At 42.8% G+C, this 21,260-nt stretch overlaps 2 protein-coding genes and 1 non-coding gene across 8 annotated transcripts in view; 1 reads left to right on the top strand and 2 right to left on the bottom strand.

Annotated features, from left to right (window-relative positions):
- Positions 1 to 1,384: 1,384 nt before the first annotated feature.
- Positions 1,385 to 1,458, bottom strand: trnai-aau (transfer RNA isoleucine (anticodon AAU)). The gene has a single exon. It is a non-coding gene; the product is annotated as a tRNA-Ile (tRNA).
- Positions 1,459 to 1,815: 357 nt separating this feature from the next.
- Positions 1,816 to 4,449, top strand: hebp2 (heme binding protein 2). Its single transcript, XM_088325510.1, has 4 exons — positions 1,816 to 2,119; positions 2,254 to 2,389; positions 2,456 to 2,636; positions 3,323 to 4,449. The coding sequence occupies exons 1-4, from the start codon at positions 2,045 to 2,047 to the stop codon at positions 3,507 to 3,509; spliced, it is 579 nt and encodes a 192-aa protein (XP_088181636.1). The 5' UTR covers positions 1,816 to 2,044; the 3' UTR covers positions 3,510 to 4,449.
- A 3,643-nt stretch (positions 4,450 to 8,092) lies between these two features.
- Positions 8,093 to 21,260, bottom strand: part of nhsl1b (NHS-like 1b) — an 88,600-nt gene continuing 75,432 nt past the window's right edge. For 5 of the 6 annotated variants that reach the window (XM_088325470.1, XM_088325471.1, XM_088325469.1 and 2 more), the window contains 3 exons: positions 16,178 to 18,931; positions 15,546 to 15,666; positions 8,093 to 8,859 (listed from right to left, as the gene is read on the bottom strand). In XM_088325470.1, the coding sequence (XP_088181596.1) occupies positions 8,277 to 8,859; positions 15,546 to 15,666; positions 16,178 to 18,931 (3,458 nt within the window). In that variant the 3' untranslated portion in view covers positions 8,093 to 8,276. The remainder of the gene's footprint in view (positions 8,860 to 15,545; positions 15,667 to 16,177; positions 18,932 to 21,260) is intronic. The other variant, XM_088325468.1, reaches the window with a different exon arrangement.

Here is a 21,260-nt window from a genome sequence, read left to right as displayed (position 1 = left end):
TTTTATATATTATTCCGTTTTTGTTTTGATTTCAAGTAAATTATATTTTTGTTAAGTATATGTTGGCCTGGAGAGGGACTGTCGCCCTTGCCCAAGACACATAACAGAAAATGTTGCTCCTATGACCCGTGTGGTTAAAGGATCCAGTTATTAAATGTGCTGCACTTAATTGACATCCCCTTATAAGAGGTGGAGGTATGTGGGGGTTTATTTAATAATCTCATCTCATCAGCCATACCGCTTATCCTCATCAGGGTCGCGGGGGGGCTGGAGCCCATCCCAGCCATCCTTGGGCAGTGGGCAGGGGACATCCTGAACTGGTTGCCAGCCAATCGCAGGGCACACAGGGACAGACAACTCATTCGCTCATTCACACCTAGGGACAATTTGGACCGGCCAATTCACCTGAAATACATGTTTTTGGAACGTGGGAGGAAACCGGAGTGCCCGGAGGAAACCCACGTAAGCACGGGGAGAACATACAAACTCCGCACAGGAAGTCTGGAGCTGGATTTGAACCCACAACAGGTTCCCATGACATGAACTGTGCCGCACAAGCGCTAACCACTGCGCCGCCGTGCTGCCCTTATTTAATAATAATAATAATAATTTCCTTTGTATTGTCATTCTTTGTAACAATGTACACAGAACGAAATGTCGATACACCTGACCCGTTGTAGCGAGCCGATGCAGCCGCAGCCAACAGAGGGCGCCGCCATTTACCAATGTTATAAGTCTTAGGTATGACTCGGCCGAGGCGCGAACCAGCGACCTCCCAGTCTCAAAGCGGGCGCCCTACCATCTATTTCAGCTGTTATAGACATTTTGCATCGGAGTGGCACTCACCAAATTATTATACTGTATTCAGATATAGATTGATTGAAGTCCCAATTGCTTTTAAGATTGCCTGCAGTCAGTTGCTTTCAGCCCACCCATACCTATTTCTTTGACGCTTGGCGTAATTAGCACCACGCTCTAACCAACTGAGCTAACCGGCCGCAGTGATAATCCACAGAATGAGGGTGTCGCCTGATACGTCATATCATGGTATGATCAACCTTTTTTTTCTTACCAATTAGCGCAAGGGGCACCCAGTTTTAAATGAATTTATAAAACAACCTAACATGTTGTTAAAATGCTATCACTAGGTTAACAATTGGAAGTATTGTTAAATAGACTCAGTCAAACAATAAAAAAAAGAAATACATCATTTTACTAGAAAATCACGATGACAGGGCATTAGTGTTCATATCAGGTCTGCAGGGTTTTCCACAGTTTCATTGGACACGATGGACACTCCTGATTTAGATAGTACTACTTTCCATTAATCTCAATTAAATCAAATTTAGCTAATGCCAGACATTTGCCTCTAAAGCCATAAATTTGGCCCGTACGGGGATCGAACCCGCGACCTTGGCGTTATTAGCACCACGCTCTAGCCAACTGAGCTAACCGGCCATACACATAATGGGGCAAATGCAGAAAAAAGCATAGTCGCCTGACATATGATTGACATCTTGAGATCATATTTCCTCATTGAACAGGAAACAGTAGAAATCATTGACATTTGTGTGCGTTTGTTTTAGCCTGGATCGTTCAGCCAATTAGATTTTGCCTATTTTCCACGTGACCACATGTGGTTTTTGGGTAACTATTAAAAAAATGACTGGGTACAAATTGAAATTAATACATCACATATTTTCTTTATAAAAACCAATATTCAAATCACTTAATCGTGCAAATTGGACAAAGTTTCTAAATCATGCTCTTAAAGAGAATGACGTGTTCTAGCCTATTGTTGCTCTTTGTTTGGATCAGGTGACAGGAAGCAATGCCACAGACAAAACCGAGACTCCCTCACCTGTTGTCTAATTCGTTCCGGCCGTGTCAAGCTCGTATACAGATAAGTGGCAGCGACGTTACAACGTGAAAATATTTTTTAAAGCATTCTTGTTAATTTTACAGTTTCTCTCTGGTGGTGTACTGCGTTCTTTTGGTCTACTATCAAATTACGAGGGTATCGAAGCATTTTTGACTGACAGCCATGTTCAAAACCGTAAAACAGGCTCTTTTCTCTAGTGGCCTACAGTACCCAGCATTCACAGCGCCGGAGAAGCAGGTGTAGTATTAGCTTTAACCTGTTGCATCATTTGGCAGATAATGTTACTGTTGTGGCTTAGTAACACTATAAATGAGGATATATTCAAAAGTATTTATTACTTTTGTGTTGTTTTTTTGTTTTGTTTTGCGAAGCCTGTAGACTATGAGGTGCGCAATTATCACAAAGCCAAATGGGTCAGCACCACGCTGAGAGGGACAAGTCAGGATGAAGCCATCGGAACCGGATTCCGCAGGCTCTTCAACTACATTCAAGGCAACAACCAAAAAAGTAGGTCCCGGTAAAATAAGCTATGTTCGTTACATGACCAGATATTCATTTTGAATACATTAATAGAAGTCAAAGTGGAAATGACAGCTCCAGTAACGTGCTGCGTAGAGCCTGGAGCTGGCCCGGCTTGCGAGTCCAGTTTCACAGTTTCATTTTTCATCCCTGAGGAACATCGGGGAGCTCCACCACCGCCCAATGACCCCAACGTTTTTGTGGAGAACAGGGAGGAGTTTACCGCCTACGTCAGGTGAGCAAAAACGTGCACGTGCAGCCCAATAACAAGGCACTTTAAAGCAACAATGCCAGAAAGATCGATATGAACATTTGGTCCTGTATACCTGTCAACATCAGCCAGCTGCTTATCTTTATTAATTATTTCAATTCTCCTGATTAAGTGATTGTACACCTCACAAATGCATTGTGGCACTTGTTTACCCACAGCAAGACAGACTATGTAGAATAAAAACAAACATAAGTTGTGCAAACAGGTTTATTTACCAACAGTTCAAACAATCCTTTTAGCATCTTGGTTCTCCACTTGCATTAAAACCAATTATTTTCTGTGGTTTTGTGGTAAATTTCGCAATCACTAGACTCGAGCAAACTCAACCATAAAAGCTTCCCACATATATGATGAAGGCTATTTACCCTAAAATTAGTTCTATTTAATCTAGACCCGGCTTGACAAAAAATATTTTCAACCCTAAACTCCTATTTCTTCAAGTACTTCTTCAAAGGAACAATCTTGTCAACCTGTGTAGTCTTTACAGCCCTTCGAGACTTTTTGTGATTAGGGACTATACAAATAATCATGACTTGATTGTTTTAAAGAACATGATTCAAAGTAGCAAATGGGTCGAACTTTGACCCAATTCTGTTTATTTTGGCTAAAGTATAGCATGTTCCTAATTGTCCTGCATCTTGTGATTCCAGACGCTATGGCGGCTTTTCCAATGAGAAGTTGTCGCGAGAAGAGCTGCTGAAGCTTCTTGAGAGCCTTCGTCGGGACGGTGTTCCTTTTTGCGAGCAGCCCTACTACGTGGCGGGCTACGACAGCCCCTTCAAGCTAGTCAACCGCACAAACGAAGTTTGGGTTATAATGCCCAAACAACAAGAGTGACACACGTTGGCTAATAGTTCCACCTGAAGGTAACTGACTTTGGCCACTAGAGGACAACATTGCTCAAGATGAAGTGCCTTACATGGGGATTTTTTTTTTAATCAAGAGTCAAGTCATGTTTATTTGTACAGCCCGAAATAGCAAGAAGTCTTCAAATTAGTATTACGCAGTAGAGGAAATATTTAACCTCACTCTTTTAAGGACACCCCAAACAACGCAAACCACTTTTAACTTTTGTGAAAAGTAATTGCTCACATTTGTAAAACAAACACGTTTCAATAAGGTCATTTTTTTTGCAGATAAGTAAGAAAAAATAAACCTACTTAGGTTTGGAGTATTTATTTTAACAAAATTTTCATAGTCAGATTTGTGCCATCCAGAATCTATAAACACATACAGAAAGTTAAATACTTTCTGGGTGTTTAAAATGGTTTTAATTTGTTTGTCTTTGTTGGGGCGAGTCGGCAATAAAGTGCATATTTTTCAAAATCATAGTAGTTATGGTTATTTACGGTTTAATTTGAACCAAACATCCACGACTGCTGCCATCGAGTCCATATCACCCACCACGATTCAGAAAAACACCAAGGGTGTAGGTTTGGTCTTGGCCTTAGTGGGGACCAAGTGCATTTTTTTTATAAGTAATCACAAAATTTCGGTGGAGACCTAACAATGATTTATCCATAACGGTGGGTATGTTTCCCCTCTGTTCATTCCAAAACTATGCCCTTGATATACCCATTTTACAGAGCTTTTGCACTATGGATTTTTGTTTTCACCTTTGATGATTAAAACCCAAAATTTTAATCAGTATAAACATGACTTGTATTTATTTCGTTTTGATTCAAAATGCTTAACATTTTTCTAGCATATTTTATATTCCTTCAAACCTGGGGTTACCAACCTTTTTGAAGCTCAGAGCTACTTATTTTGTCATGGTTTAGCACAAAGGGCTAATAGTTTGAAATGCATTTTTATAACATGTTATTTCTTCTTTGTTACCATGTTATTACCAGGTTGTAAATATTAGGTTAAATTGTCTCTGTCAGCCACTAAACATAATGTCAGTTGAAATCAGACTTTCCTAGAAAATCACAATGAAGTAGTCTCCAAGCTAGTTAGGCGATCTTAGGAGGAGCTACTTGGTGTCCACGGGCACCACATTGGAAAACCCCTGCTTAAAAAGAGCCTCCGTGATTTCTAAAGCTTTAATTGACTCTGATGGTCAAATAGGTGAAACAGTCCAAATGTTACTTCAATGAAACCCGGATTCAGCAAGCTGCAGCTCTTGAGCAGGATGTGGCTACCTAGTTTTTTTCCCCAGCAAAATATGAAGATGGTAAAAGATAGGACAGGGAAATATATGTATCATATTTTTTGATGGTTTTCTGTTGAAGGAAAAACACGACACTAACATTTTCCAATGCTTTAAAAAATAGTGTTTAGGATACATTTTACATATTAAATGAAAATATTAAACTTTTCTGTATGATTCCTCTTTTTCTTAAATCTAAAAAATATTTAAATAAGGCTTTTAATTTATTGCAGCTCTGTCCATATTTGTTTCATATTTTTCTTTCAATTTTTTTTAAAACACATAATTGCCATTTAGCTTGCTCACTTTTACACGGAAATATATCAGGATTTATAGTCATCCATCCATTATCTGCACTGCTTATCCTCAGTAGGGTCGCGGGAGTGCTGGAGCCCATACCATATAGTTATTTTTTTTAAAGAGATAGATAGTTGGACAGGAGGCTAACGTTTGACTTGTTAACTAACATAAAGGTGAAATGTTAGTTAAATAACATGCAATTTTGTTGTTAAAGTACTTGATAGCTTGCTAAATACATAAAAAGGTAAAAAGATAGCTATCAAAAAAATCCTGAACATTATTTGCCCATTGTCTTTATCAAACTCATAGATTGGAATTTAGTTTGTTGTATTTCCTGTAGAAAATAAATTATCGATGCTTGAATAGATTCTTCTTAGTCCATGTAGCTCATGAACTGCAATTTATTTGAATTTCTAAAATAACTTATTACTAAGTTATTCCTATGTTATTATCAGGTTAATTGTTCAAAATAGTGTTACTCAAGTCAACTACAAAAAAAAAAAATGCGTCTTACTCAGGGCTGTTGTTAGGGTGTGGAAATACAGTACCGTAAAGAGCTTTTTTTTTTTAACATTGACTACCGGCAACCAACACATGAGATTCATCTCACTTCTTGTTTTTTTTCTCCGCTCCAGACTCTCGTTGCCGTTTTGACGCCATGTTCGCACAGGCGTTCACCAAATTGCAAATGAGGCATAATCGAACATAACACTGGGAGGGGAGGGTGACAACATGAGACTGGCGAAAGCAGATTCACCCCTTTTCTCTGGAAATTTGGTTTATGCTGCTTTTGTATTGTTTAACCATATCAGCGCATATTAACACTTAACCTTTTTTTCACGACCCTAAATTTCTTTTGGGGCCCTCCTGGGCACTTGATGCAGTGCTCGTTATGTGCAATTGCGGGGCTACGGCCCTGGTCTTACTAGAAAATCACAATGACCCAGCACTGGTAAGCTAGTTTCAGAACAATTCCGCAGGCACCTCAAATGTCTGTAGAGGGCACCATGTTGGAGACCGCTGGTCTCTACTATACCTAGTTCTAACACATATTTACAAAATAATGCTTATTGTATTTTAATGATATAGTGCCTTGCAATGGCTAAGTTGTGTATGGATCCGATTCAGAAAGATGCACTGTTCTAGGTTCCAAGGACATAGGTGTCAATTTCATGCAGAGAGCTGCAGTATTTCGAAAGCACAAGATGTCCTGTGACTGATAGCATCCCCCACCCACCCACCATCATATCATATCATATCAATTCAATTTGCCAATCGTAGTCCTTGAGCAGTACTCCTGCAGGTGTTGCAGGTTACCATCCTCCAACACACTTGATTCCCATGATTAGCAACATGTAATTAAAGAAAGGGTTGCCAAATACAAAAAAACCAGTAAACTTTCATTTTGAATTTATTTACAAACACATCAATATAAAAAAGCGTAGACGGTTAAACATAAGCTTGTGTGATTCTGGTAACCACGGCAACCGCTACAAGGACTAGCAACACAATTGTAATGAGTAAAACTTTCTTATTAACACATAGCATAAAGAACAAGGACGCACAGTGCAAAATGTAGAAGTGGAACTTTCTAACCCCCCCCTCCCTCACCTGCAATTTCTCGGCCTACTAAAACGGAGACGACGCATTTGTAAAGTCACTCGAAACCTTCTTCGGGAACAAAAACGTTTTGAAAGAGGACAGCCGCGGGACAGAAAAAAGTTGTGAAGTTACAACTTCTTTCTTTGTTACATTCCACAGACAAAGACAAAGTAAAAAACAATGAGGGGGAAAATGCGTTGTTTGTGTACACATATTTACCTTTGGAAGGCAGGGTAGTGCGCCTTTGTTATTAGTTTGTAGTTGTGAGTGCACTCACTCGCTTCAGAAACGGTTAAAAAATGCATGGCAAAGCCAGCTCTCCTTTCCCACATGCAGGAGATAAGTGCAGCTTAGGTTCTTACTGATTTGTGGCCTAGTGTTTGACATCATGAGTTGGAGTCTGGTGTCAGTTTGTCGTATCTGATGGCTAAAAGTGCACATGCGACGTTTGATTGTTGGTGTTCACTTGAGCAGCATTGTTTTTGTAGCAACCCCCCCCCCCCCCCCCCCGCTCAGTTTGTTTTCTAAATGGCATCATCCCCCTTAAGTCTAAACTGAATAAGGTGGCAGGAAAAAGTTGGGCAACTATCAAAAACAGATCCTGCCATGTGTAGGAATAAATAAATACCTACAATTATGCTCCGTATAAATACCGTTTCTTCCGGGCTATGAGGCACACCTAAAAACCCCTAATTGGTGACTTACAATACAGGGAACCATATGTCCTGAAAAATATGGTGGATAAAAATGGAAATGCATGTTTACAATTCAATAATTGTATATGGTAATTGTTCTGCCTTTTAGGAATATATAGTGGTCTTGTGCCCCTTGTGTAATACCTGAATATATGACATAATGACTGTTCATCTATTGCTTCTTGCCATTTCCTTTTTTATTTCTTTTGTAGTTGTCTCAAAAACGTGAGTAAAATAATAAGGGTGGGTCAAATTGGCTGATCAGTGATTGCTGCTAGCTGCTGCTAAGAAGCAAGGCGTTGCTTTTCATTGATGCACTTGACAACTAACCAATAGGTGAAAAGCTCAGCCAGTTTGTACTGCCCCTTCATTGGAATAACATTTTTTTGAGACAAAATACACAACCAAAAGTGTATAAATACATGAATTCATTGTATTTATGGCATATTTAGCTATGTGAAATATTTGTGTTCACTTATAAATATGGCATATGTTTGTAGTAGAGGTAAGATCCTAAACCCAGCCCAGCCCCAAAATCGCCAAAATCACACTTCCTTCTCGAGTCCTCACATATAAAACATGAAAATGTGGGTTTACTTTGGCCGCGATCTGGCAAATCAAATTTGTTGGGCTTGGGCTGTGTTAGGCTCTGATACCCTGGGGCCCAGATCAGGCTCCTCTAATTAGTAGGTATTTATTTTCTGCATTTGACAGTATTGGTCCTCCATGTACTTGACTGATGCATCTGTCCGTTAAGGATGAAAGGAGTCTTGACAAAAGAACGTAAACAACAACAGATCCAAACACAAATATCGTCAAACTGTAAAAACCCCGCGGCCCCATTTGGGTCCCACCTTAACTCCCTCCTTCGTCAGATAAAGTGCCATTAGCTTCCGCGTACTCGCCGTCCCGCTCACAAATGACTGTCATGGGGCTGCTGAGGATCCGACAGCGGGCGTTGTACTTGCTGCTGGCGGCCGAAGGGGGTGTCCTGGAGCGACCGTACTTGAAGGCGGAGGAGGCTCCGGGGGAGAGGGCGAGCGCCTCGCAGCGGGCCCACTCTTCCGCCGCCCGCAAAGTGACCCGGCCGGGTGAGGCGCGGGGGCTGCGGGGGGGTGACGACAGCGGGGTGTGGGCCTCGCCGGGTTCAGAGCGCGTGCGTTGCGAACGGGGGTCTGTAGAACGGAGCATTTCGGCAGCGGACATTCGGAAACCGCTCTCTGTACGGCTTCCCTTCTTGAGGAGAAGCGCTTTGAAATTGTCGCTGCTGGTGGACGATTTGCGAAGTTGTCGCTGGATGGAGCCTGGCGGACGCGTGGCGGTTGCTGGGGAGACGGGAGACCCGCAGGGGGGCGTCATGGGGGGCGACTGCGACTGACTGCCCGATCGAGGCTTTTCCTCTTCGGACTCTTTGCGACCCAGAACCTTCCGCTTTGACCTGCGAGCGACACAAAATTAGGTCTTTTTCTTTCAGAAAATATGTCCCACATAAAACTCTGGGTCTGGACTAAAACTGAAACCTGGAGGACATTTCCAGGCCATAGGTTGGTGGCGCCTACCTGAGTATCAGGGTATTAAGGGTTCAGTGTCTTGCCTAAGGACACTTCCACCTTTCATCAATTAATTCATTGAGACAAATGTATAGTACTGCCTCACTATAACGCAGTTTACTTTTCACAGATTTGCGTCGTGCAATGTGTTATGCATTCTGATCTGCTAGACATTGACCTTGCTTTTTTGACAGTACAGAAGTTATTTGTACAGGGTTCGGACACCTTCTTCATGGCCAAATTCAAGCACCATTTATGTACTTTCAAAGCCAATTTTGCATTTTTTCCAATACCTTTAAAAGAAGAAATCCAGCACCAGTCAAAAGAACATGAGCCTTAACCTCATATTCAAAACCTACCATTAGCCCCAACCTCATTTTGGAACTCTGATAACAGTTTAAACTCGAACTTGCAGGCACAGCCATAGCTCTACATCTAATCCTAGCTATAACCCTAGCCCTAACTCAGTTTTGAAACATAACCCCAGCTCTAAACCCATTTTGGAGCCTTACAATTGAGTTTAGAACCGTAACATAAAGCTTAACCCTAGTTCCTAGCCCTACCTGTTTCAAACCATAACCGTAGCTCTAAACCCTACATTCAGTTAAGAATCCTAATATGGAGCTCTAACCCTAGTTCCTAACCCTACACCTAAGTCTAGCCGTAACCCTAGCCCCAACCCGATTTTAAAAACCCTTCATTCAGTTTTATAACCTGATTAGGAGCCTAATTCTTAGTTTGTAACCCTAGCTCCAACCCCTATTTTGTAATCTTGTCTAGGAAACACCGCAAGAATTTCAAGCATTTACAAGCGCTTCATCCACAAGGCAAGCATTTTCCTGTCTTTAAAAACAAAACCTTAAAATTGAAGCATTTTCAGGCACCTTTATGAACCCGGTTTGAAAAATGAATAAAATAATGTTTATACAAGAAGTGAACTGCCAGTCCATGTCACCAAAATTAAGGGTCACTCCCAAAGCTGTATTTGCTGACTACCATTCATCAACCAGATAACATTTTAGGAAATAAACCATCTCAATGTAAGTCTGCTTAAAATCAAAGTCACCAACATGCTGTTGAAGGCAATACAATGATTGCACTCAACCGGATTAAAGAATACAATTTCAATTTAGCACCTGAGTGAATTTGCAGAGGTTAAAAGAAGATTTAATTTCTACTATAGAAAGGAGCCTAACGTAACAGTGAAGTTCCCCAATTTATTTTTTCATGAAAAAAAACAAAAAAAAAAAACAGAAAAATACTTTTAAATAGTAAAACGCTAACATGTTGAAGCCCTACTAATTAAAATTTGTTTCTTTTGATGTCTTTTTTTTTTTGTACCCCCATAAAACTAGATTTTTCATTGGGCAACAATCAAATAGCTGGCTTCATTATTCTGTCCTTGCTTTTATTTTAAGCTAAATCGCATGCAATAAAACTCTTCTGAAGTATTCCTTTCGCATTGAGTTTTAATTCAAATTCCCTAAGAGGGGGAGATATATTTGTATTTGAGTCGTTTCAAAGCATTTGGATGATATTGTCCTTCTTAAACAATAGACCGTGAAACATAACCTGTGCAGGTAAATGGAAACAAAAATGGATAGGCTTATGTTACCTTTTCCCCGCAAAGTATCGGATTAAAGACCATCTGCATATACAAATAAATAAATCATTCTGCCATTTTCTTGTTCCCGCCCAGCCCCGATGGAAATGTTTTCAAACCAATGTGGCTTAACCACTCAAAAGGTTTGCCGACCAAGATTATACAGTACTTCTACTTGAACAAATGCTTGAGCCTGTAAAACATTTGGTTCCTCTTTGGTTTCATCCATCCCTCCATTATCTGCACCGCTTATCCTCAGTAGGGTCGCGGAGGTGCTGGAGCCCATTCCAGCTATCTTCGGGCAGTGGGCAGGGGACACCCTCAACTGGTTGCCAGCCAGTCGCAGGACACATAGAGACAGACAACTCACTCACTCGCTCGCTCATTCACACCTAGAGACAATTTGGACCGTCCAATTAACCTAACATGCATGTTTTTGGAATGTGGGAGGGAACCAGAGTGCCCGGAGGAAACCCACGCACGCACGGGGAGAACATGCAAACTCCACACATGAGGTTCGATCTCGTGACTTCAGAACTGTGCCGCACACGCGCTACCCACTGCGCCGCCGTGCTGACCCTTTTGGTTTCAGTGTTTAATAATTTATTCAATTGTATAACTGTAAAAAAAAAAAATTATTTCTACTTCACAGATTTCACTTATAACTGGTCTAAACTTTTCAATAAATGAGGGATTATTGTACTAAAAATGATACTTGCTCTTTTAAAAAAAAAGAAAGGAAATTACAATCTAAAGCTAAACTACAGCTAGCAATACAAGGCCCTACTTACTAATATCAGGTGACTAATTACACATTACAGCTTTTTAAAAACGCGAAAGGATTGTGGAAATGAATTTTTATGGGTAATTGTTTTAATTTAAAAAAAGAAGAAAGTATTATACTAAAACATTTACATAGTAAATAGTCTGCATGTATGTAGCACTTTTCAAATCACTGCAGATGTCCCAAAGCGCTATACAATATGCTTCATACTTACCCATTTACAACCACACACAGATAGTGGTGTCAGCCATGCAAGGCTCTTACCTGCGTATCAGGGCATTGAGGGTTCAGTATCTTGCCTAAGGACACTTCGACCTTTAATTTATTAATTAAAAAAATGTATAGTCCATCAAATAGTTTTGCAGTAATCATAATAGTAAAATACAAATAAATAATATGAAACGTTATACAAAAAGGGACTGTACAGATAAAACCCATTTCAGAAATATATCAAATATATTTTAAGATTTTAAAAAAAAAATACCGTAAATTTCGGACTATAGAGCGCACCTGATTATAAGCCGCACCCACCACTTTTTGAGTGTTTTGACACTTTTGTACTTACATAAGCCGCACCTATGTATAAGCCGCGGGCGCCCGCACTAAAGCATGAGAAACAGTCACAAGCTTAACCCAGGCTAGACTGTATGTTCCACAATTGTAACTTCATAGATAGTACACAAATCCAGGACCACAGTTGACATCACAGATAGAAAATGATACCCGTGATTAAGGTATCATGCAGACTTGCTTTCCAAAGTTAAGGGTGGGAAAAATATTTATCCACTTTTGTCCGCTGCGACAACAGACAGATCTACCGGTAACTCAGCTTTATCATATTTCCCATCAGCCCGCATTTGCTCCCCCCCTTATTTTTAATTCGTCTGTAGAACACATAACATAATAAATCTCTAAAATAAATACATTACAAAAATATACAGTTGCAAATACATATTGTACATGGTTACATATATTTACGAAGAAAGAGGGTACACCGAGAGAGTTTTCAAAGCTTTAATAATAATAATATAACTTTCATCCCAAACCGTTCCTTTGAAAGGTACCAACACGCTAGTAGGATCACGCTCGCATTGTATCAAACATACCTGCGAAGACAAAGCATCCCGTAAATATAATATTCACGGTAGATCATCCGCAACTTCCTTCTCATAACTATCGCCACCAATGGCATCTTCCTCAGTATCGAAACGTATTTTAACTTTACAGGAAATATATGCTAAAGTTTAGAGATTGCAGTCTTTCTTGGCGCACATATTCTAATGGTCTTAATCTTACCTTTTAAACTCCTGCTCCGCTGGTGGCCGTTAGAAAAATTCCATAAATTAGCTGCTTCACTGAATAAGCCGCAGGGCTGAACATTTGGGAAAAAAGTAGCGGCTTATAGTCCGGAATTTACGGTAATTCAGATATAATTTTAAATCTATTGTAATGTAATGAATTGGACCGCTTACATATTGAGCCCCATACTTAAGCTTCTAAATTATTGCAAATCCATGTGGATGAGCTTCCCTCAGGTCTCTTTCCGCACATGGTTAGACTGTGCCTTGCCATAATTTATTATTTATCTTTTATTCTAACCATTGTGTGTTTCTGTGTATTTGGTTTGATGAAACAGTACACTGGATGTTATTGTACAGCACTTTGAGTCTTAACTCATTGCCGGAAAAGTGCATTAGAAATAAATTTTGACTGATTGAAATGATAACACCCCCTCTTTGTGGGCAATGGCCTCAACTAGATATTGTGCTGCAATAGAGGCGGCAGGGAGACAAAATCCCTAATCCTCAGATTACATGTCAGAGAAGGAGGGGGCCCGTTTGATGCTCAGCCCCCCCCCCTACAACAGAAGCTGAAGGACAGGCACGCACATGCACGTTTAGCAAAGCGGAATCTGCGCCAGTGGCCTACATTCAACCTCTCTGCGCTTCCCTTATATAAGTGCTAGCACACCTGAATGTTTTACAGAGGGTTGCGAACAGAGATGCTGAATTCGTGGTTGGCAGCTGCTGTAATGACAACACGTGCCTCCAGGTGGCGCCACTGTGCTGATATTGTCTACATTTTAAGTATCTTGCGTGGAAAAGCCACGCCGCGGGGGGACGCATGTGCATGAAAAATCAAGCGGAGCGCTGCATGACAAATTCACGTGCCTTCCACCGCTCACTCTCCACCCCCCTTCTTTGAAGAGGAAAGTATGTCAGAAAGAGAGGCGGAGAGTCTCTTGCGGTATGGAAGGCAAGGAAAGGACACCTGACGTCAATTTGTTTCAGAAGAGTCCCGTCCTCAGTTGTGGAAAAAAAAAGATCTCGTAGCCATTGTAACTTTGAGGGATGTTCAAATTATTGGCATTTTTTTCTGGCTTTAGGTTTGACACGTACAATTTTACACATTAAAAAAAGAAATCACCATAACATTTCTGCCCACTTATTTTCAATTTGTACAGATACTATCAAGTGAAGCCAGATATCTGCCTGATACAAAAACCCAGGATCAATACACAAACTAAATTGAGGTCTTCATAGACTTGAAAAGCGCTATATAAATGCAGACCATTTACCATCCTAAAAAAGACACTGTATAATATTTGACCACTAGATATCGCTGTATTGTGTAGCGCGCAACTGGAAACGAGTGCAACAAGAAGAATGCAATCTACAGAGACTCAAAGTGACCAAACTGCACCATTTTTATTTGCCCAGGCTTTTACAAAGTTTTTGGATTTAGGTGTACCCATAGCAACAAGATGGCGGAAAATCATGTCATCTCCCTCTAGATCTCGTATGTCAAAGTCGAAGCCCAGGAGTGACATCTGGCCCCCAAGGTGGTTTCAAAATGATCTTATTGGCATTAGCTCAGGAAGTAGAGCGCTTGTCTAGGGATCAAGAGGTCGCAGGTTCAATTTCCTCAGTGTTATATCTCGAAGTGTCCTTGGGCAAGACACTGAATCCCTAATGCCCCCAATAAGCAGGTAGGCACTTTGCATGGCTGACTCCCTATTGGTGTGTGAGTGTGTGTGTGAAGCACATTGTAAAGCACTTTGGGAGGTCTTCATTGACTTGAAAAGCGCTATATAAATGCAGACCATTTACCATCTTAAGTCATTATATGAGCCAGCTTTCAGATATTTTACACGCATCAATAGCACATTTACCACAATGCAACGGTGAGAACGAACATGACTTTCATGTACAGCTGCCCCTCAATTTCGATTGGCTAGCTACTTTCTACAATATGCACATTTAACAGACTATAATTTTCAAGAACATTTTTCTTAGATTTGAGGTTGCAAACAAGTTTGTTTTTAAAGCCCCAGTGTGTAATATTTGACCACTAGATTGGCATTGTATTGTCTAATATAAATGAAAACCAGTGCCAAATGAGCACAGCGTAGCAGCAAGTTGTCAAACATGGCGACGACGTTTAGGTTGGGATTCTTAAGTGTAAAAGAAATACAAATTTCTTGACCTTATTGTCTTCTAAAAGAATAACATATGCTGGTTCAGGTATTTTTGCCTAGTATCCAAACGACTTTTTTCTTTTTCTTTTTTTTTTTACCAAAAGGTTTTGTGTACTATTAGGAGGAACTCAAAATAACACACTGCCACTACAAAGGAATTGGGAAATATATCTTGAGTCAAAGCTTGTTATGAGAAACTATTGCTTTATTTATCTGAACATGTTGATATGCTCACTTGTTCGTTTTCGGAAGTTTCATCAATTTTAATTTAAAAATTGTTCAATAAAACGCCCATCTCTCAATCAAGCTTCCATTCATATGACTTTGACTCCCCTGTTCTAGGTGAACCTCATGTGATGTAAAATAAATAATTTCATAACCTACAGGTATTTGTAAAATGCACGTTTATATGATGTTTTTTATTATTATTCAAATCAATGTTGTGTTTTCTAAAGAATTGATTTTTTTTTTTTTTTTACGACTAGGAGCCACTAAATAATAATAATTGAACAATTAACTATCCAAAACAAGATCAATGATATCTCTTTTTCATTATTCTTAAGTACAACATTTGAAAGTTTCTGTCCATTATCAACAATAAGTACTTGAATAGGACCAAGATTAAAACAAATCAATAAGGATGATTGTCAAAAACACAAGTGGACGGCAACACATGAAGACAGCCAACGCTTAAGCATTCAACTCCTACCTGTGAATAGCAGCGAAGAGGTCCTCAGTGGTCCGGGTGGGTGTAGGAGTTGGGGTGACCATGCTCCCCTTCTCCAGGTTCCCGTCAAAAGGCAGTGAGGTCTGGTGGAACACGTCACCTGCTGGGCGCAAGCACACATGCCGAGTTACATCCCCCGTCCTTGCCCGTCCTGCCCGTACCCAAGATGCGCTCCCGCCGCCGACTGCCAGCGCTCTCACGTTTACGCGCCAGCTTCCGCTTCATTCCCTTCAAACCCCCTCCCTTCCCTCTCTGTGATTCCACGAAGCCCCTCCCCCATTGGCCAGCAAAAGCTTCTCCCTAAGAAGCTAAACCCAACCGCCGATAGGCGGGTAAGAGACTGAAAAGGACTGTAGTGTCCTGGTGAAGTAATACAAAATAAGAATTAGAAACCTACATTGCCAAAGGGGGAATGCCAGTTAATTAAGCAAGGGGAGGAAAATTGTGAACGCTGCTGCGTTGCTGATAAGCAGCGTCCCCCACTTGACTTCTTCAAGTATGCCACGCGGACGAATTTCTCGGTTAACGTCAACAGGCTTAAACGAGCGGAACAAATTTGTCGCTTTGGGCAACTTCAAAGGCTCTTTCAGATAAGACACATAAAATAAACTGACCTGCGTCGTCCTCCTTGGAACTGATTGAACTGTCTTCGTCTTCGTCGTTGCGGGCATCTTCGTTCTGAGAGGCTTCCCCGTCCGAACAGCTGTTAGTTTCAGGACTTTGATCTTGTGTCTTCTCTTTCGCATCTTTGGACAGAGCCAAGAAAACCTCCTGGACCTCCGGAGGGCTCGGCGAACGATTGAGGGAAAACTTCGGCTTAATGGCTATAACTGGGGGCTTCTGTTTGACAGGGGGGACACTCTCACTTTGCAATGGTTTCTGGATTCCTAATCCATTGAATATGGAGCAGCTCTGCTCATCTATTTTCCCATTGACCAAACCATCAGTTGTGTCATTTTCAACCCCAGGCTCCAATGACCCAGGGTCGAAGGACGCAGTCGAATCTTCCGAGGTGAGCCGCAGGTGACCCTCTGGAGTCTTTCGGACTGGGCGCAGCTGAACACTTTGCAGGGCGAGTGGCGTGATCAGGAACACAGGCGACTTTGTGGGACTGTCTAAAACCATGACTTTGGCTGTGGCCCTTACTGCAGGAGAGACTGATGGAGGAAGCGGCGGAGGTGGCGGAGGCACCATGAGGGACAAAGGAGGCGGAGGTGGAGGACTCAAGCTCCCGTTGAGGGACGAGCTGGGGCGGAAGAGTGTTTTGGGCGAGGGGGGCGGTGGAAACTCCGGGGACGTAGGGCTACAAAGTGGCGGGCTAAGTCTCTGCGGTGTGGACGGGGGCAGAGGATCCATAATCATGTTGGACATCAGTGACAGAGTGAAAGGTGGTGGAGGGCTTGAAGGTGTTGTTGGAACTGACGACGGGGTGAAAGGAAGTTGCGTCTGGGCGGCAGGGCCAGAACTCTTCAGAGAATCAGATGTGGTTGATGAGAGAGAAGTAGAGGACGACGACATGGAAAGCGACGAGAGCAAAGAGGATTTCCTTTCCGGGACTTTAGGTCTGTGGCGGCTTCCTGAAGGGGACATGGACCGGATCCCGGAAGGAACTGGGGTTCCTGCGGTGGGGGTATTGGACTGGCTGGAGTAACCACTAGAAGGCGACGTCAACCTATACACTCGTTCTGGGGAGGACCTTTGGGCTTTTCCGGGTACTCTTTCCTCCTGAACAGGAGTTTCTGGGCTCCTGTTTGTAGGTTGCTCGTCTCTTCCGTTCTGCTCCTGCCCGGCAGCCGTTCCGTTAGTGGTGGGAGCCACAGGGCTCTGCGACTTTTGGTCGTTGTAATTCCGAGGGTACTCCATGTAGTAGCCCCAAGAGTCGGCGTAGTCAGATCGCAAGCTGCTTGTTTCGCTCTGCGTGGGGGTGACGTGGCAAAGCAAGTAAGCGTTGGAGATGCCGTTTGCGCTGGCGGCGAGCGACGTGGCCGAGCTCCCGGCGCTTACGCTGCTCTGACTGCGTGTGCGCAGCACCCAAGGGTCCTCGTAATCGCTGCTTGGACTGGGCGAGGGTGATGACGGGGAGGCGCCCTCGTCTTTGCCGGGCCGGAGCCCCAACGTTAAAGTCTGCTGCAGGCTGGCCATCAGACTTTCGTTGAGCGTACCCGGCTCCCCCACGAGGGGCTTCTTGGGACCGGGCTTCCTCCGCAGGGAGTCGGTGCGAGTCGGGGGCGGAGGGGGTTTCTTGGATTTACGCAGGGAAATGCTTCGGGACAAGGAGCGGTCACTGTACAAGCTCCCATATTCGTCCTGGTTGCCCACCTGCCGGCACTCGTACATACTGTGTCTGGTCGCCCGCCCCTGCCCGACGTTTTGGCTCCGCGAGCTAAGACCAGAATCCAAGTGCATGGATGTGTAATAACCGTCGTTGTCTTGGGAGTAGAGCGAGCTGGAATCTGTGGTGGTCCGGGACGACGCTTCCTGGCTGGTGTACAAAAGATTGATGGGAGTGGAGGAGCTGGAGGTCAATGTCCGGTGCAGGACCCCCACGTTTTCCGGTGTGTCGTAGATCCACTGATCGTCTGTCTGACACGAAGCAGGCGTGGCCGCCAAGGTGCTGCGGCTGTGTGAACTATTGTCTGAAAGCCCTGACTCACTGGTGGCCAGCCGAATTGGGCCTGAGCTCAGGGGCTCAGCGAAGAAAGCCAGACTAGGAAGCGGAGCATTTGGCTGTTCCGATGTTGTGAGAGTCAACACTTGTGCCGAATTAGACAGTATTGCATTTGGGATAAGGGACGTGGGAAAGGCAGCGTGTGGCATCACGGCACATGCCGGACCCCCGCCCCACTCGCTGGACTGTGTCCGCTTAACTTCCTGCGACCCGGGCCTGTTGCCCACCCTCGGGGCTGTCCTCATGTGCACCGCCGTGTCGTCCACTTGAAGCTTCCCGATCTGTCTCCGCGGAGTGCAGCAGTCTTCTGTTTTGATGGGCGTGCTGCTGCAAATGGGGTCAGCGCTGAGGGACACCCTGGCCCCTTGGCGGGGCAAACTGTTGCACCGGGACAGGTCTCCCTTGCGCTGACAGGGCAGTGTGAGGTGGCCGGAGCTGTTGCTGCTGCAGACTGAAATGCTCCCCGTGGAAGAGGAGGCGGAAACGCCAGCCATCTGGGCGGCAATGCCTTGTCCTCTCTGAGCGCGAATTCTTCTCATGGATGGCGGGACGACCTTCACCTCCTCCGTCTGGCAGCTGGAATCTCGGGTGCGAGACCGCCGTAGCGCAGAGTTGACGCTGCCCACCCGGCCAAGTGTAGAGTACTGGCCCGGGAGGAACATGGAATGCGGCCGGAGCTCTCCACCATGTCCTTTTGCAGCTGTCGAGAAGAAACAAGAAAATAACAATTCGCTTAAAGGTTGTAATACAAAATTTCTAATGGCCACCTCTATCCGTATGCACAATATAATATTCTTTCATTTATTTTTATTCTTACTTGAGGATAAATCTTAAAGAATATTTAAAATGAAAAAGTTATTAGCCAGTCCTACACGATTTTTTGGGGGGGATTTATGACATCCCCCCCATTCAAATATCCTACTGGCCTTGTAATAGTATACAGTACATCCTTTTAAAATTAACTTCTCCATAAAATATTTTTTTATAGAACTCTGTCGTTAAAACATAATTGTTTGAATTTAAAACTAAATCAAGAAACAGACTTTGATGGAATTCAGAGTAAAAAAAAATAAAAATAAAAACAGCCCTTGTATTTTCTTTTGTTGGCCTGCAAAGGGATGGCTGCCACCAAGCTGTACTTGCAAGACACACCACAGGAAATGGTGCCCCTACAACCCTAGTGGTTAAGGGATCAAAACCCATGCATTCTTCAAAGAATTTGACACCTCTCTGCTAATTTTATTGAACTAAGGAAAGAAATACTTCATTTACATCATGTATCATTAATTTTAAAACAAATGAAGGAACTGCAATATATATAATTGCGATGACGTGCTATTTCCCATGAATATTCCAAGATGGCTGGAGCGGCTAAATAAGGTTATTTCATTAAAGAGCATTGGATATCCAAATTTACATATCGAGTTAGAACATATGTGTGTATATATATATATATATATATATATATATATATATATATATATAAATTGCATTATAGAAGAACTTGCACAGGCAAAAGTACACTCCAATGACATTAATTCATGACATTTCCTGCTAATTTTCACTTCTGGTTTTGCTCCTATATATGAGAAGGGGCGGGGGCGACTTCCTAATCGGTTTAGAACTCGCATATTAGTCAGCAATCATCATCAAGCATGCGGCACTGGGCTGCACAGAATAGCCTTGAAAATCCTGATTTTGGAATGACTCGAAGGTAAGCTTAGACATTACAAACCGCAAGTATATCTCGTGAAAACTGGAAAAAAAATGCGTTGCCCATTATTCCCCCAACCCTACGGCACCTGCCCCCTCAAAATTATAACAACACAAATTATATTTATTCATGGCTGTTACATAAAGTATGAAGAATATCATGCTTTATTGCCTTAATTCAATAGAAATGTTGACGTTACTACCTTCTTCTTTGATCAATTAGGGGTCGGCCCCCATACACAAGCGTACCACTGATCCGACGATAATTCTACCCAACCAATAGGTCGCAACAGCCAAATATTGGGAATCATCAGGTAACCAAACCCCCTAACGCCAAGCACCTAAGGAAAAGCAATGAGGGTATGTCTTAGGTATGACTCAGCCCAGAATCGAACAAACATCTCTACAGTATCGGGGCGGGTTCCCTACCCCAAGGCCACCGAGCTGATTTGCTACCTCTACAGTATATATGAATGATAAAGCAGCAGCAGGTAAAGAACATATGTGTTGTATGCGTATATGCGTTGCTGCTCTCTATGATCATATTTAAAGGTGGGGTGGAGGATTTGGAAACAGCCTGTTCATGATGTGCGTGCAAGTACATGCATTTCTTAGATGCGCGTGAATAAACTCTTTTTGGGGATTTGTGTTGGCGTTTGGGTTCTTCTTGAAGAGGGCCTTTTCTTACTCTCACCATTTTTATGTTCCACTAACAAAAAAAAACTGCAGGGATGAGCATGCCTTTACTCTCCAGCACTTCACCAACTCCTGTTACCTCATGTTCTGGCCCGAAGACTGTTACTAAAAATAAGATAAAAGCAGATAGGCTCAGTGGAAAATAAAGCGCTATTTGAACTCTGTTGGGCATCTTTATTAGGGTCGCGGGGGGGCTGGAGCCCATCCCAGCCATCTCCGGGCAGTGGGCAGGGGACACCCTCAACTGGTTGCCAGCAAATCGCAGGGCACACGTGGAAAGACAACTCACTCGCTCATTCACACCTAGCGACAATTTGGACCGTCCAAATAACCTAATATGCATGTCTTTGGAATGTGGGAAGTAACCGGAGTGCCCGGAGGAAACCCACGCAAGCACAGGGGAGAACATACAAACTCCGCACAGTAAGGCCAGTAGCTGGATTTGAACCCACGCAGGAGGTTCCCACGACCTCAGAACTGTTCCGCACACGCGCTAACCACTGCGCCGCCGTGCTGCCCTAATCGAGAAAATATTTAACTTTAAACTTTTTAAGGACACCTCCAACAGTGCACCCAACCTTGTTTATTTTAACATTTTTAAGAATATTCAAAAAGGCTTT

This window comes from Urocampus carinirostris, chromosome 20, assembly GCF_059441175.1.
Source record: "Urocampus carinirostris isolate Australia breed hairy pipefish chromosome 20, RoL_Ucar_1.0, whole genome shotgun sequence".
Taxonomy (NCBI): Eukaryota; Metazoa; Chordata; class Actinopteri; order Syngnathiformes; family Syngnathidae; genus Urocampus; species Urocampus carinirostris.
The sequence above is the reverse complement of the archived record's forward strand: the minus strand, read 5'-3'. Positions and strand labels throughout refer to the sequence as shown.